The sequence below is a fragment of the Asterias rubens genome, unplaced genomic scaffold (assembly GCF_902459465.1).
Source record: "Asterias rubens unplaced genomic scaffold, eAstRub1.3, whole genome shotgun sequence".
NCBI lineage: Eukaryota > Metazoa > Echinodermata > Asteroidea > Forcipulatida > Asteriidae > Asterias > Asterias rubens.
The window spans coordinates 46,728-62,214 of NW_022985712.1; the positions used below are offsets into that span (position 1 = coordinate 46,728).

General features: G+C 41.9%; 1 protein-coding gene across 1 annotated transcript; it reads left to right on the forward strand.

Annotated features, from left to right (window-relative positions):
* Positions 1 to 1,617: 1,617 nt before the first annotated feature.
* Positions 1,618 to 8,739, forward strand: LOC117306018. Its single transcript, XM_033790869.1, has 2 exons — positions 1,618 to 7,992; positions 8,725 to 8,739. The coding sequence occupies exons 1-2, from the start codon at positions 1,618 to 1,620 to the stop codon at positions 8,737 to 8,739; spliced, it is 6,390 nt and encodes a 2,129-aa protein (XP_033646760.1).
* The last annotated feature ends 6,748 nt before the right edge of the window (positions 8,740 to 15,487 follow it).

The following is a 15,487-nucleotide window of genomic DNA, read 5'->3' on the forward strand; positions in this document are numbered from 1 at the left end:
ACTTGGCTGTGCATACAGAGTGACTCTAGGTTATGACTGTACTTTGATGGTCCATGACACCTTAAATTTGTTGACAGCAAACGGAGTCTGGCATCTTATCGCATTTTGGTCTGGGGGGGTAAACAGGGAATAGGACCAGCATATGCAAGAGACCTACAACAGATATAGGCAGTCAAAAATATTATAAACTTACTGGCATTAACACTGTCCTCCAAAGCTGGGTCACACGAGTCACCTGAATCACTGCTGTCCTCATCGCTGGTGAAGCCTTCTGCAATAACAAGAAATTAAACTTCTAGAGTTAGCTTTGATTGGTTTCTGGCACACAAATAACAATGTGGGCCAATCCGTTGGGTTGGGTGTGTGGGGTTTGGGGTGTACAGTGAATGATGTTCAAAGGGGGGGGGGGGAGTGGGTTAGATGATGACGGCCACAGGCCGAGTTATCAGGCCCCAAAAACAAAGAGCAATTGTTACATTTAGGTATGCTTGCTTTTTGGCGTACACACCTAAACATGTTGGCCAATCCAATGGGGGGGGGGGGGGGGGGGAAGGGGGGGGGGAGGTTGTACAGTGAATGAATGTTATTTGGGGGGGGGTACCACAGTTTGAATTAAATTGGAAAGACAAGTTAAAAACGGGTTCGTTTACCTCCAGTAACATGCAACTCCTCCAAAGATTTGCCATGTTGCGAAACCAAGTTGCCTCTCTCCAAGCTGAGGAAAAGTCTAGACAGTTTGGTAACCCTCTGGACAGTGTCTGGCAACTGGTAGTGTTGGAACTAGTCTTTTTTAACACAAGAGGGCGCTAAATCCAGTGCTAATGTTTCTAGTTTTTGATGCTTGAGGGCGCTGTGCGTTTTCTTTTTGCCAAATCCCATTTTGTTAAATGTTCAAGGTTGTACCGTTTTTGGTACTAAAAAAGGTCCATTTGTTCCTGTTATTGAAATCCAATCGTTACCTGAACTGGGTGAGTTGACAGTTAATAATTGATCTATTATTGTTATGAGCCCGTAAGGGAGACAAATCAAGTTTTTGGGAGTTTTTATTGACAGTAAACATTTGAGATTTAGTCACATGGTCAGAGTTTGTATGGGGTTATATATTCATGTACATGTTCATGCATTTAGGGTTCCATACCTGCAGTTCTTCACAGGGCGGCTGCATACAGCCTTAATTATGTCAGACTTTAAAACATTATAACTGTGTCTAGGGCTATTCATGTTTTGGCTGTATATGTATCAGGTTTTGATTATGTATTTCTCTATTGTTATTTCAGCATAACAACAAGTAAACAAGTAAACAACTTCAAGCAAACCAACAAACCAACGTAAAACAAGATTATAAGAAAGGAATAGAGGATCAAGAACAGAAAGAAATAAATTCTCTATCAATCACAGTCAGATCAGAACAAGATTCCATTGACTTTCTTATTTGTGTTTATCGGCCAGCAGTAACACTGAGGATTTACAAGTTTCCTAGATTTATAAATATCCAACCAGTTTTTATGTTGCTACAATCGAGCTACTACCTTCAGTCCTACAAATTTGGTCCTTCGAGCCGGATAATCTCGTGAAACTGGTTTATCTTGTATTGGATAACAATTCCTTGGAACAACCATGAACCCTGACATTTCAGTTACAGTGTCGGAAGTTACGACACCATCTTCTATTGTTGTTAATGTTACACAACCATCCAATCTTATGCCATCTCCACCGGCTGCTACCATTGCAAATAGCCTAGCTACTGGACGAACCCCTCGCCCCCGGAGGGTTCCAAGTCATCTTGTACAGGACCATCAATTCACTGTCCTGCCAAGTCTACAGCATGACAGGGATCCTTCTTTCTCCCAGCGAACCATGGATGCACACAAAGCTGCTTCTGTGCACAGTGGAAAGTCGCGACGGACATCAGGGACAGTCAGTTCATCAAAGTCTGTGTCCCCATCAGAGATTCAGAGACGACTTGCAGAGCAGGAGTCACGCCGGAAATTACATGATCTGATGAGAGTAGCGGAGGAGGAGAAAGCGCAAATTCGTCGAGAGGCAGCTGAAAGGGAGGAAGAAATTCACCTTGAGCGAGTCCAGATAGAAATACGCACGCAACGCTTGGCGGCTGAGGCTCGTCTAGATGCAGAACATCGAGAGAGACAAGTTGAGTTTGACTTCGAACAGGCTGAGATCCAAATGGAGACTAAACGACTTCAGCGTGAACTGGAAAACGCTGTTGAGTCTACATACATAGACAATTTACCTGACAGTAACCCAGATGTTCAAACATCTCAGTGGTTAAATGGAACTTCACAGACATTTGAACAAACTTGTATTTCTTCGGGTGTTGTAAGTTCTGATGTTGTACATGTTAGTGATGGCACAGGCACTTTCTCTGTTTTACCTACACAGTCAAATAATCATGTTAAGATGCATGTCAGTAGTTCTGACCGGCAGGGACATGGTTCTGGGACCAATATTGGGGGTTTGAGAGGTGCCGGTGTCATTACTGGTGCAGCACTGGGGCTTGCTAATAGTTCTAAGAATAATGTGCCATATTGTTGCATTCCTACTGCAGTAACATCTATGCCTATGTATACCCAGGCCTTCAGTGGGCCCATGTATGGAAATAATGTATTGTTTAATCCCTCCCATAATACATGTACAACAGGTTTAAGCTTGCAACCTGCAGGTTTTACACTCAACAGTGTGCCCACAGCTATGAAAGTTCACTCATCTCAGGAGGCTGGAGTTACTAGCTTAACTCAAACTGTGTCAGCATCGCACGGAGTTGCCATTAATCAACAACCTGTGATGAACCCCTGCACACCATCTCAGAAGGATGCAGTTGATCATGCAGCTACACCCCTCGATCAGAGAGAACTGCCTTCCGACAACAGTGTGGGTGAGTCCAATGGCTTTAGTGGAAGTGACTCGGACAAATCAGAGGAGGATGACTCTTCCAGTGGCGATATTTCATCGCGAAAGGGCAGGAAATACAAAGCCGGAGCTGAGGCTTCATATCAATACCGATATGGTATGTTTGTAGACAGTTTGCCCAAGCTTGACATTCCTAAGTTTGATGATGAACACAATGTGAAACAATACGTCACCTTTAGATCATTATGGGATAGTATCATGAGCAAACCAGAGTTCAGAATACCAGAGGCCACAAAGTTTGCCTACATGCGCAGTCATCTGGGAGGACGCCCACTAGCTATCGCCGACAGGAATATGATCCTGGGTGATAAAGCATACGCAGCAACCATCAAGCAGTTTGACAAATCCTTTGGTGATCCCGGACGAATAGTGCAGGGCTTGCTTAGTCAGCTGGAAACTCGGCCATCACTTTCCTACAATGACTGGGCTGGATTGAGAGATTTCTCCGATGAACTAGTGACTATGATTCAGACCGCGACTCACCTGAAGTTCAAGGCAGAGTTGAAGAATCATAAGTATGCTGTTGAATTAGCTCAAAAGTTACCGGACAGACTACACACAGAGTTCTTGTCCAAAATGTGGAAGAAATCTGAAGGACAGAAGTATACAGTGCTTAATCTCAGTGAGTGGCTTGAAGATAAGACTGGTCCAGTGGGATTAATTCTTCTGGAACAATCTCGTAAGTTCAAGTCGGGTAAGAAAGAACGCCCCCAGCAAGAACGCAAACGACCTCATCCAAAAGGTCCAGATTTTCCAGTAACCAGAACATACACAGCGCAGATAGCAGCTCCAAACCCACAGGTGTGTGTAACCACTACTGCGAAGGGAGTAAGCAAGACGTCAACTCCTGCTAAGAACTCCAACGCTTCCAAAGGAGGAATCGGTGATAGGATCACTTGCCTTTATTGTGGTGTCAGCGAGTTGGGTCATTATCTGGAGACATGTGAAGAGTTCAAGAAGCTGAACTGTGACCAAAAGATAAAATGGTTGAAAGATAAGGGTCGGTGCAACAAGTGTGCTAAAAAGCATGAAGGAGAATGCCCATTTCCCAAGAAATGCAAGGATTGTCAGGGAGACCACCGTGCTAGTCTGCATGAAGTGGTGAAGTCTACAGTCAACAACCGGGGTACTGTCCTGTGCTCTGGAGTTGGGTCGAAACCCAAGGTGGGCTACGAACGTGATGTTTTGATAAAGGTGGTACCTCTCGTTGTGTATGGACCGAAGGGGATGATTGAAACCTTTGGTGTGCTTGATGAATGTGCAGAGCGAACCATGATTCTTCAGCAGACTGTAAGTGAGCTACAAATTCATGGCCCAGATGAAACGCTGAGGATTGAAACCGTGATGGGGGATGCTGATTGGAAAGGGAAGTGTGTGGATTTCGTCGTTTCTGCTAGAGGTGACCAAAGTCAGAAGTTCCAGATCAACTGTGCGTTTACCGCAGATGATTTTCAACTGGTTGACTACAGTGTGTCTGCCGAAAGGTTGCAGTCAAAGTGGCCTCATCTACGAAACTTACCCCTGTTCACTGCGGACAAAGTCCAACCTGCGCTATTGATTGGTGCAGATCACATAGAGTTGACGCTCTCAACAGAAGTTCGGACTGGTCCCAAAACAAGTTCTCCTGTGGCAGTGAATACCCTCTTTGGTTGGACCGTTCAGGGTAGACAAGGTCTTCAGCAGCCCGGTGTCAAGTCAACTACTAGCCATCAGGTGTTGTTTACGATGTGTCAACAGCCAGAATATCCACTCCACCAAATGATGGAAAGATTCATGGCAATTGACCGGCTACCACATATCAATGAGAAGGAAGCAACCCGTTCCCGACTTGACAAGCTAGCTATCAAGACTCTCAAAGAGAAGACTGTGCAGGTTGAAGTTCAGGGAATACACCGCCTTGAAACACCACTGTTGTGGAAACCGAACAGAAGTATTCCTCAGAGTTCAGCACGAGCCGTTCAAGGTCTGGCACGCTCGCACAGAAAGAAAATGACAAGTGACCCTAAGCTGGCGGAATACTGCAAAACGTATATGCAGAAACTCAAAGACCAGGGACATGTAGAAGAACTCGGAACAGTCGAGGAAATTGCGGCAAAGGAACAACAGGGTTGGTACATCCCGTATCATGTGGTTCACAGTAGTGGCAAGTACAGGCTAGTGTTCAACTGCTCATTTGAGTTTGCAGGCCAGAACTTGAATGACGAGCTGTTGGCAGGACCTACCCTAAATTCTTCTCTGCTAGAAGTGCTGTTGCGTTTTCGACAAGGTCGAGTTGCTGTGTCTGGTGACATAACAGCCATGTTCCACCAGGTCAGACTTTCTCCTGAAGAGCGTTGCAGGTTTCGGTTTCTTTGGTGGGATGAGCAGATGGATACTTGGATTGTCTTTCAGTGGTTAGTGCTCCCATTCGGAGCGACCTGCAGTCCTTGCTGTGCAACATTCGCATTGCAGAAAACCGCAGAAGATGGCAAGGAAAGATACCCTCTTGTTCAGGACACCATAAAGCTGGAAACAGACGTAGACAACCAGCTAGCTAGTCGGGACACCGAACAACAGGCCAAAGAACTTGTTCTTAGTACTCGCCAGTGTCTACAGGAATCTGGATTTCAGATGGTGAAGTATGCCAGTAGTCACCCAGAAGTGGTAGAGAATCTGCCGACAGCAGCCCGCTCTAATCACCATTTGAGATCACTCTCACTCGATCAACTTGAGGGTAATCCCGAGCCAGCTCTTGGTCTCAATTGGGACTGTATGAGTGATGAGATGTATCATCCAGCCAAAGTTCCTGACAACCGTTTGCTCACAAAACGTACTGCTCTGAGAGTTCTGGCGAGCCAGTTTGAACCCCTTGGTGATATTGCACCATTCACAGCAAGAGCTAAGATAATAGTCCAAGAACTCTGGATGAGCAAACTTGACTGGGATGAAGAAGTCAACGACACTGATATCAGGAAAAGGTGGGAGGACTGGTGTCTCGAACTGGAACAGATTCCCTCTTTACGGATGCAGCGGTGTTACACTCCCTCACATGTTGACAGTACTAGTGTCAAGCGAGCACTTCATATTTTTTGCGATGCTTCAGAGAGGCTGTATGGTGCAGTTGCATATATGCGTTCCGTGGACGACCATGAGCAAGTCTATATGAGTTTTGTACTGGCCAAGTGTCGAGTGGCACCGAAGCGACTGACCTCTATGCCACGTCTTGAACTGATGGCTGCTCTCGTTGGTGCACAGCTGGCTCAGTTGGTGAGCCAAGCCCTAACTGTGGAGTTGGACTATGTGATGATGTGGAGTGATTCTACCACGGTGCTGACATGGATTCAGTCAGATTCTTGTCGCTTCAAAGTTTTCGTTGGCACCCGTGTAGCTGAAATCCAGACCTTAACTGACGGCATGGAATGGCGCTACGTGCGGACCACAGACAACCCTGCGGATGATATAACTCGGGGACTGTCAGTTGCAGAGCTAGGGAAGGGCTCCAGATGGAGTGAAGGACCACCATGGCTACTTGGTCCACCAGACACCTGGCAAAGTGAAAGTGCACCAGTCCTCGCACAGACCCGCGCTTCATCATCTGCTGATACAAGTGAGATTAAGAAAGCTCTCTTTTGTGGAGTGACCATGACTGGCCCCGTGAATGATCTGGATTTGACGGTTTTTGAGAGTTGGACTGACTTGGTCAATGCATTGGGTCAGAAGTTGTATCCATTTGATGAGCAGGTGACCGGTGCTCTCTCTCCTGACCAGACGCGTGATGTTGAGAATCAGCTCCTCCAGCGGGCACAGATGGATCATTTCAAAGCAGAGATCGCTGCCCTTGAGGCTGGAAAGGAGATATCAAAGGAAAGCCGTCTAATCCAGCTCGCACCCGAGCTAGACAGAACTGAGAAGTTGATCAGAGTTGGGGGTCGTCTAAGAAAAGTGCCTCAACAGGATTGTGTTGATTTCGAGTTACATCCAATTGTCCTGGACCAGCATCACCCAGTTACCAAGCTCCTAATCAAGGATGCTGATAACCATTTCAGTCATCAAGCTGGCACCGGACAAGTTTTTGCCTACCTTCGGCGTCGCTATTGGATCATCCGTGGGCGCAGTTCAGTAAAAGGTGTTCTCCATGCCTGTTTTGAATGTCGCCGTTGGCGTGAGAAGCCCCGAGTCCCTCGTATGGCTGACCTCCCAAAATCCCGCTTGCGACTGCACAAGCCTCCTTTCTACTCAACAGGAATGGACTGTTTTGGTCCAATGACTGTCACAATTGGACGAAGACAGGAGAAACGCTGGGGCCTTCTGTTCAAATGCATGACGACCCGTGCCATTCATCTAGAACTTCTGGAGAAAATGGATGCAGATCACTTCCTAATGGCATACCGAAGGTTTGCTTCCCGGCGAGGAGTACCCTATGAGTTACTAAGCGACTGTGGCACTAATTTTACTGGTGCCGCAACAGAGATGGAAAATGCCTTGAAAGAGATGGAGCCAGAGCTGGTTAAGCGACTTGCGAAGTACAAGGTGTTATTCAGGTTCAACCCCCCTAACGCACCCCATTTCGGTGGCCTGTGGGAGCGCGAAGTACGTTCAGTCAAGACCGCACTCAAAGGAGTACTTGGAGACCGCACTGTCCCAGAACCTGTTCTGCGCACTGTATTGACTGAAGCCGAGGGCATCATGAACTCCAAACCTCTTGGTTATGCATCGTCAGAGGTGGCAGATATCGATCCAGTAACACCCAACATACTTCTGATGGGGCGGCGCGATCCTGCACTCCCCATGGTAGTCTATGATGAGGGCCGCCGCAGTTGGCGACATAGTCAGGTCTTAGCAGACCATTTCTGGCGTCTCTTCATACGCTCGTACCTGCCAACTTTGCAGACCCGACAGAAGTGGCAGCGAGAGGTCGACAACCTGTCTGTTGGAGATGTGGTGATGATTGCAGACCCACAGCTTACCCGCTCCCAGTGGCCAGTTGGTGTTGTGTCAGAGGTGCTTCCAAGCAGTGATGACAGAGTCAGAGCTGTCAACGTGAAGGTGGACAAACGGACGTACAAGCGACCTGTATCCAGGCTTGTGAGATGTCCAAGTATGAGGAAGGGGATACTGCCAAGAGCAATGCACTGCTCACTCGTACTCGCATTCCATTCAAGCTCTACTCTAGCTATGAAACAAGTACTGTTTAAGTTCCTAATTGAGGTGTTTGCCTTAGAATGCCTAAAAGGCTACCTATATGTTAATGTTACCGTAAAAAGGTTGTATTTGATTTTTGCAAATTTCCTTAAGAAATTTGTGGGCGGCCATGTTGGAACTAGTCTTTTTTAACACAAGAGGGCGCTAAATCCAGCGCTAATGTTTCTAGTTTTTGATGCTTGAGGGCGCTGTGCGTTTTCTTTTTGCCAAATCCCATTTTGTTAAATGTTCAAGGTTGTACCGTTTTTGGTACTAAAAAAGGTCCATTTGTTCCTGTTATTGAAATCCAATCGTTACCTGAACTGGGTGAGTTGACAGTTAATAATTGATCTATTATTGTTATGAGCCCGTAAGGGAGACAAATCAAGTTTTTGGGAGTTTTTATTGACAGTAAACATTTGAGATTTAGTCACATGGTCAGAGTTTGTATGGGGTTATATATTCATGTACATGTTCATGCATTTAGGGTTCCATACCTGCAGTTCTTCACAGGGCGGCTGCATACAGCCTTAATTATGTCAGACTTTAAAACATTATAACTGTGTCTAGGGCTATTCATGTTTTGGCTGTATATGTATCAGGTTTTGATTATGTATTTCTCTATTGTTATTTCAGCATAACAACAAGTAAACAAGTAAACAACTTCAAGCAAACCAACAAACCAACGTAAAACAAGATTATAAGAAAGGAATAGAGGATCAAGAACAGAAAGAAATAAATTCTCTATCAATCACAGTCAGATCAGAACAAGATTCCATTGACTTTCTTATTTGTGTTTATCGGCCAGCAGTAACACTGAGGATTTACAAGTTTCCTAGATTTATAAATATCCAACCAGTTTTTATGTTGCTACAATCGAGCTACTACCTTCAGTCCTACAGGTAGTACTCGCGATGGACCCGCAAATCATGACCCATGAAGTCTGCAAGTGTTTCAAGCTGATGTTCATTCAAGGCCAGAATTTGTGAAACAGTCGCTACATGTTTACGAAGCTTTGTAGACCGCATGCTACCAGCATTCTCAAGGCCCGCCTCATTTGCATATGCTCGTAGACAGTCGCTTCCTCGTATATGACCTGAGCCTCCGTAACAACTTTGTGCGAATAAGAATATATTGTCTTGTGCCACTCCAGCTGCATTTCTATTTGCGACCAGAGCCTTCAACCACGCCATCACATCAGTACCAAGAAGCACAGGAACAGTTCTGCCCCTCTTACCAAATATTTTAATGACTTGGAACATTTTACAGAGGTGCCGTTCAAGATCAGTCATCACGCAATCACCTTTCACAATGGCTGCACTACTGCGCTTGTGAAAATCTTCCAGTTTAATTTTGGATACTTCCCCCTGTCGTCTGCGGTTGAAGATAATGAGATGGCACAGTGTGACTTCATTCAATTTCTTCCAAGCTGGTGTAATTTCATGGCCCTTAGCAGAGTGTAGGAGCTGCACTTCCCTGTTGCCAGTTTCATGAAGGAACGATGAGATTGTAGCTCATAAGTTATGTCATAATTGTTTACTTGCATCCCATAATACTCAGAATTGTGGTAAACGGTCAGTATGTAAGGTGGCTGGGTTTGTCAGACACAATTTATGAGGACCAGTTTCCTGATCAAATAATAAAAACTATAGTAAATGAAGAATGTTGTGGTATGTTAGGTACACAATGTCCAGCTAGGAATAAAAACAGGACCCCTCATTGGAACTAGACTGCATTGCTAAACTTCTCATTTGGTTTGTAGAATAAACTCAGTCCCTCAGTACAGTGTATCGTTTGTCAGACACAATTTGTGAGGACCAGTTTCCTGATCAAATAATAAAAACTCTAGTTAAAGGGACACACCAGTTCATCGTTTACGCTCAATAGTGATAAAGAAAGAAAGGCAATCAATTTTAAAATTGTTGTTGTAAAAAAAATCATCAAAGCGGCCCTTAAATCGGGAAGAAAAAAAAAAAAAAAGGTCAAAAGTCAATGCATACGCTTTACCAGCCGTTTCGAGTGTGAAATTTACGCTGCAATGTCGCAAGTAGACTGGTGCTTTGATTGTCAATATTATTATTACTATGTCAAGACATGAGTATCCAGTCTGCATATCCCCGAACTGTTTGTAAACACAGTACGGTCACACAACGATCTTCGCAAACAGCTTTACATTGGTTGTATTTCCTTCGAAGGGTCCGAAACCATGGAAAACGTTCCTTCAAAATCCAAAGATTGTCGTAAAAAAACATAAAGCCAAACAATCCAAAGCTGATAAAACCTCAAGTAAAAAGGATAAAAAACACACTCCCTCTTGCATATTCATAAGCTTGCAGCATGATGGGTCGTGTGGTAGTTCCGAGTAACCTTGTGTGGACTTCGCTCGTCCTTGCTCTATGCTCACACTAGTGACTAGTGTGAGCCAAGTCCACACAACGCTACTCGGAGCTAGGTTGTGGGAGCAAGCCCCGCGCCAAGCCACGTCATGCAATCCCCTCGCACTGGGAACATGGAGCACACTCTCATTGGCCGGACTCTCTGGGTTAAGTTTTTATAAGCACGATATTTCGTAATAATGTATAATTTGTATCCATAATATGAATACATGCTCTCTTTTGTCAAATACTCATGAACAATAACTTTGAAATCACAGTTGAATTTGATGCAGTAATTAACTTTTACACGTCTTGAAGTAAGACTACTCAAAAGATCACGTAATTATCCAAACCAAAAAATCGGTTCGGAAAAACCATGTGACCGTACTTTTTTTTCAGGATATTTCATCTCTACTTCTCAAGACCATGTGAAGACCTTGTATTCTAGTTTGAAGCCCAAAATAGCCCAACGAAGCCGGTGTGTACCTTTAATGAAGAATGTTGTGGTATGTTAAGTACACAATGTCCAACTAGGAATAAAAAGGACCACTCAATGGAACTAGACTGCACTACTAAACTTCTCATTTGGTTTGTAGCATAAACGCAGTTCCTCAGTACTGGAATCGTTTGTCAGACACAATTTGTGAGGACCAGTTTCCCAATAAAATAATAACAAATATAGTAAATGAAGAATGTTGTGGTTTGGTAGGTACACAATGTCCAGCTAGGAAAAAAAAAACTTTATTGGACTGCATTACAAAACTTCTCATTAGGTTTGTTGAGCTCCATTTCCCATCAGTACAATTTGCAAGATACTTGTTCACTTTTAAGCAGGTCTTTCCATCAAGAGGGAAATTTTGTAAAAGCCAGCACTGTTTGCTTCCTGATATTTGTATGAAATTACAAAGGAACATGTGTATCCACTTACTTTGATTAAGGAATCTGCATGACTCCCCACAAGACAATTGTCTTGAGTCTCACTTCTGCCTGCATCATTGCTCAACATATTGTCATCAACTGCAGTAGGCAACTCTTCCACTTCCTGGGAGAGGCCATCTTGCAATTTTTCAACACTTGCTTGTAAATCCTGTGAAAATAAAAACAGAAAATAATCATTCAAAGTAAAACAGTAGTCAAATTTAAAACCCTACTTTTTTGCAAAAATATCAAAGACAAATTTAGAGTCAATGGTAGTGTGGTCCTCTTTTCTACAGGTAATTGAAAACTGACAAATATTTGAGTGATATTGGAACTAGACTGCATTACTAAACTTCTCATTTGGTTTGTCGAATAAACTCAGTCCCTCAGTACAGTGTATCGTTTGTCAGACACAATTTGTGAGGACCAGTTTCCCAATAAAATAATAAAAACGATTGTAAATGAAGAATGTTGGTATGTTAAGTACACAATGTACAGATAGGAATAAAAAAGGACCCGTCATTGGAACTAGACTGCACTACTAAACTTCTCATTTGGTTTGTAGCATAAACTCAGTCCCTCAGTACAGTGTATCGTTTGTCAGACACAATTTGTGAGGACCAGTTTCCCAATAAAATAATAAAAACTATAGTTATGAAGAATGTAGTGGTATGGTAGGTACATGTAGGTCCAGCTAGGAATAAAAAGGAGTCTTCTTTATTCCTTTATTTTACCGAGGGATAATATTCCTCCCAATTCACAAATTAAAGCCACTAAATATTTGTTTTTTATAACCTACAAACAGATCCATGTCATTTTCACAAGAGACACAAAGTAGACAAGCTGTTCCTTGTTCATCCCACACATCACATTATTCATTAACGACACAGTCACGAGTAAGGCCTATATGCACATGGTATTTTTGCTAATTTATCTGATTCTGAAGAGTGTTTTGTGTTTAACCAGTTTATAAAAGGCCTGTCTTTGCTTAAGTCACTTCTGCTTAGCCCAGCATACAAGCATAAAACCTAATGCAAGCCATGTACAGCAAAGCAAAGCAGCTGGTATGGCCAGCATGTATTAAACATTGTGTGGATCATATGGATGGCTCCACAAGAGCTCCACTGTGTGGTGGATGGAGGGCAAACCCCAGGTGTAAACTGGGTGCGTTTTGTTACAATGTATTACTTTATACATGGCAGACTTACAACTTAAGAGTACATGCTTGATTTATAAATCTCTTCTTTTTTTGTTACCTTTTTACATTCTTAATAAACCAACATGCATACAATGATGTACATGTATGTGTAGTGTGTACATTATTTGTTGATTGCCTCTTTTTGGCGTTAGTTTGTTTTTTTCCTGCCACTTTTTTTTCCAGAATGATCCTAATGCTTAAGGATTAGTTTTTTCTGACTTATATTCAAGCAGCCTCCACATTTGTGCCATTTTTTAAAAATAATTTGATGTTTTAAATGGTATTACTATTAATATTACACTTTTCAAGTTGATTTCACAAATAATCAATAATATGAAAATATAACATAAAACAACAAAATATTTTGTTGAAGAAGGCAAAATAAAATTTTTAAAATCTACAAAATAAAACATCAAAACTATTTTATTATGTTTAAACAACCGGTCACCACGGTAATGATTGACCCACTGTTAACAAAAAACATCCGTTAACATTTGTACATTACAATGGAAAGGAACTTTACTTTTCGTTATGTAGTCCTGTTATACTTACATCACTGTTCACCTTCTACACTCTCCACGCACTTTGTGTGGAATTAATCACCTTTAAAAACAATGCATTGCAATTGCATGCACAAGGGTAGTTCATACTGTACACATGCCAGTGAATAAAAATGACTGAAAAGGAGTGTAATTCTTTGAATTGAAGCTATCAAACAGGCAAATTGCATGTTTTATTAAAAATAAAGGTTTGGTTTATTTTTAATGCACTATATCCTCGGCCTAATAACTTACAAGTATTGTGTATTCACAGACCAACATTTTTATGAATTCATACTTGTATGAAGTGTTTGTTGATTAAATATTAAAGGTATTCGAATGACTTGTATCCTTTCCCACTGAGGGTTATCATGGATATTTTAGCATAGTACATTGCATCAGAAAACTTTGGAATCCCTTTATACATGCCTTCACACTCCACATGAGAGTGCGGAGACTCAGTAATAATCATTGGGCTCATAACAATAGAGTACTCCACAATTGTACAAAAAAAGTAAGTGCTCTGCATGTGCTGTTTCACTGACAGGTTACCTTGTCAATGTATTAAACCAAAAAGCGACAGTATGCACAAGGGCTAGTCAAATGTTGATTTGTTTGATGTTGTTTAGTAATATTTATTTCTTTCTTTTCTTGAAAGGAGACAACTTGGGGCGTTATGTTCCATAGAATTATTTCAAATGAAAATGATTTTAAAGAAAGTGAAAAAATACTATGTCAAAATGTTGACCATAAGCCATGCAAATGGCTTTTTCAATGGGGAAGGCACATACTCTTCTAGTTCATATTGTACACATTCATCACTGAATGCATGTTGATTTGTATAGAAAGTAAAAAAGGTAAATTAAATGATTCACACAAACAAGCTTACTCTATACCTGAAAAGCAACCACTAATTACATTATTCATGGGCCTCTAGAGGAGCTTGGAAAATTGGACAGCAGTTTTATGGCATTCAGTACAGATTGTTTATTCTCATGAAATCATAGCTTTTTAAACTCAGTCTTAACTCAGTCTTCAGTACAGTGTGTTGGGCTATTGTTGGGCAGATACAATTTGTAAAGATTAGTTTCCTTAAAAAATGGTCAAAACTATAGCTAGGAAGGATTGTGTGGTATGTTAGGTACACAATGTCCAGCTAAGAAAAAAACCAAAAACCATTATTTGACTTCAATACCAAACTTCTCATTAGGTTTGTAGCATGAGCTCAGTCTCTCAGTACAATGTATTTTTCAGTCCATGAGGAGTGCACTGTTGGTCAGAGACAAATTGAAAAGTTATTTTTTCTTAGAACTGTTGGTCAGAGACAAATTGAAAAGTTAGTTTTTCTTATCAAAATAGTCAAAACTATAGCTAGGAAGGGTTGTGTGGTATGTTAGGTACACAATTTCCAGCTAAGAATTAAACAAAAACTTTATTGGACTTCATTACCAAACTTCTCATTAGGTGTGTAGTCTAAACTCAGTCTTCATTACAGTGTGTTGGGCTATTGTTGGGCAGATACAATTTGCAAGGATTAGTTTCCTTAAAAAATGGTCAAAACTATAGCTAGGAAGGGTTGTGTAGTATGTTAGGTACACAATGTCCAGCTAAGAATTATAAAAACAACTTTATTGGACTTCAATACTAAACTTCTCATTAGGTTTGTATCATGAGCTCAGTCTCTCAGTCCAATGTATTTTTCAGTCCATGAGGAGCGTACTGTTGGTCAGAGACAAATTGAAAAGTTAGTTTTTCTTAACAAAATAGTCTAAACTATAGCTAGGAAGGGTTGTGTAGTATGTTAGGTACACAAAGTCCAGCTAAGAATTCCGAAAAAAAATTTAATGGACGTCAATACTAAACTTCTCATTAGGTTTGTAGCATGAGCTCAGTCTCTCAGTACAAGGTATTTTTCAGTCCATGAGGAGTGTACTGTTGGTCAGAGACAAATTGAAAAGTTAGTTTTTCTTAACAAAATAGTCAAAACTATAGCTAAGAATTAAAAAAAAAACTTTATTGGACTTCATTACCAAACTTCTCATTAGGTGTGTAGTCTAAACTCAGTCTCTCAGTACAGGGTGTTGGGCTATTGTTGGGCAGGTACAATTTGCAAGGATTAGTTTCCTTACAAAATAGCTTGGAAGGATTGTGTGGTATGTTAGGTACACAATGTCCAGCTAAGAAAAAAACAAAAAACATTGGACTTCAATACCAAACTTCTCATTAGGTTTGTAGCATGAGCTCAGTCTCTCAGTACAATGTATTTGTCAGTGGCATAATCTGTTATGAAAAGGGGGTCGGGGAATGATTCTGAAATTTTGGTATGCCGATCTGAAAAATGTATGCATCATTTTTGTTTGTCTAGGAAG

What these genes read in the sequence shown, in the direction of transcription:
- LOC117306018 (XM_033790869.1), top strand. Translation starts at nt 1,618, where the DNA reads ATGAACCCTGACATTTCAGTTACAGTGTCGGAAGTTACGACACCATCT.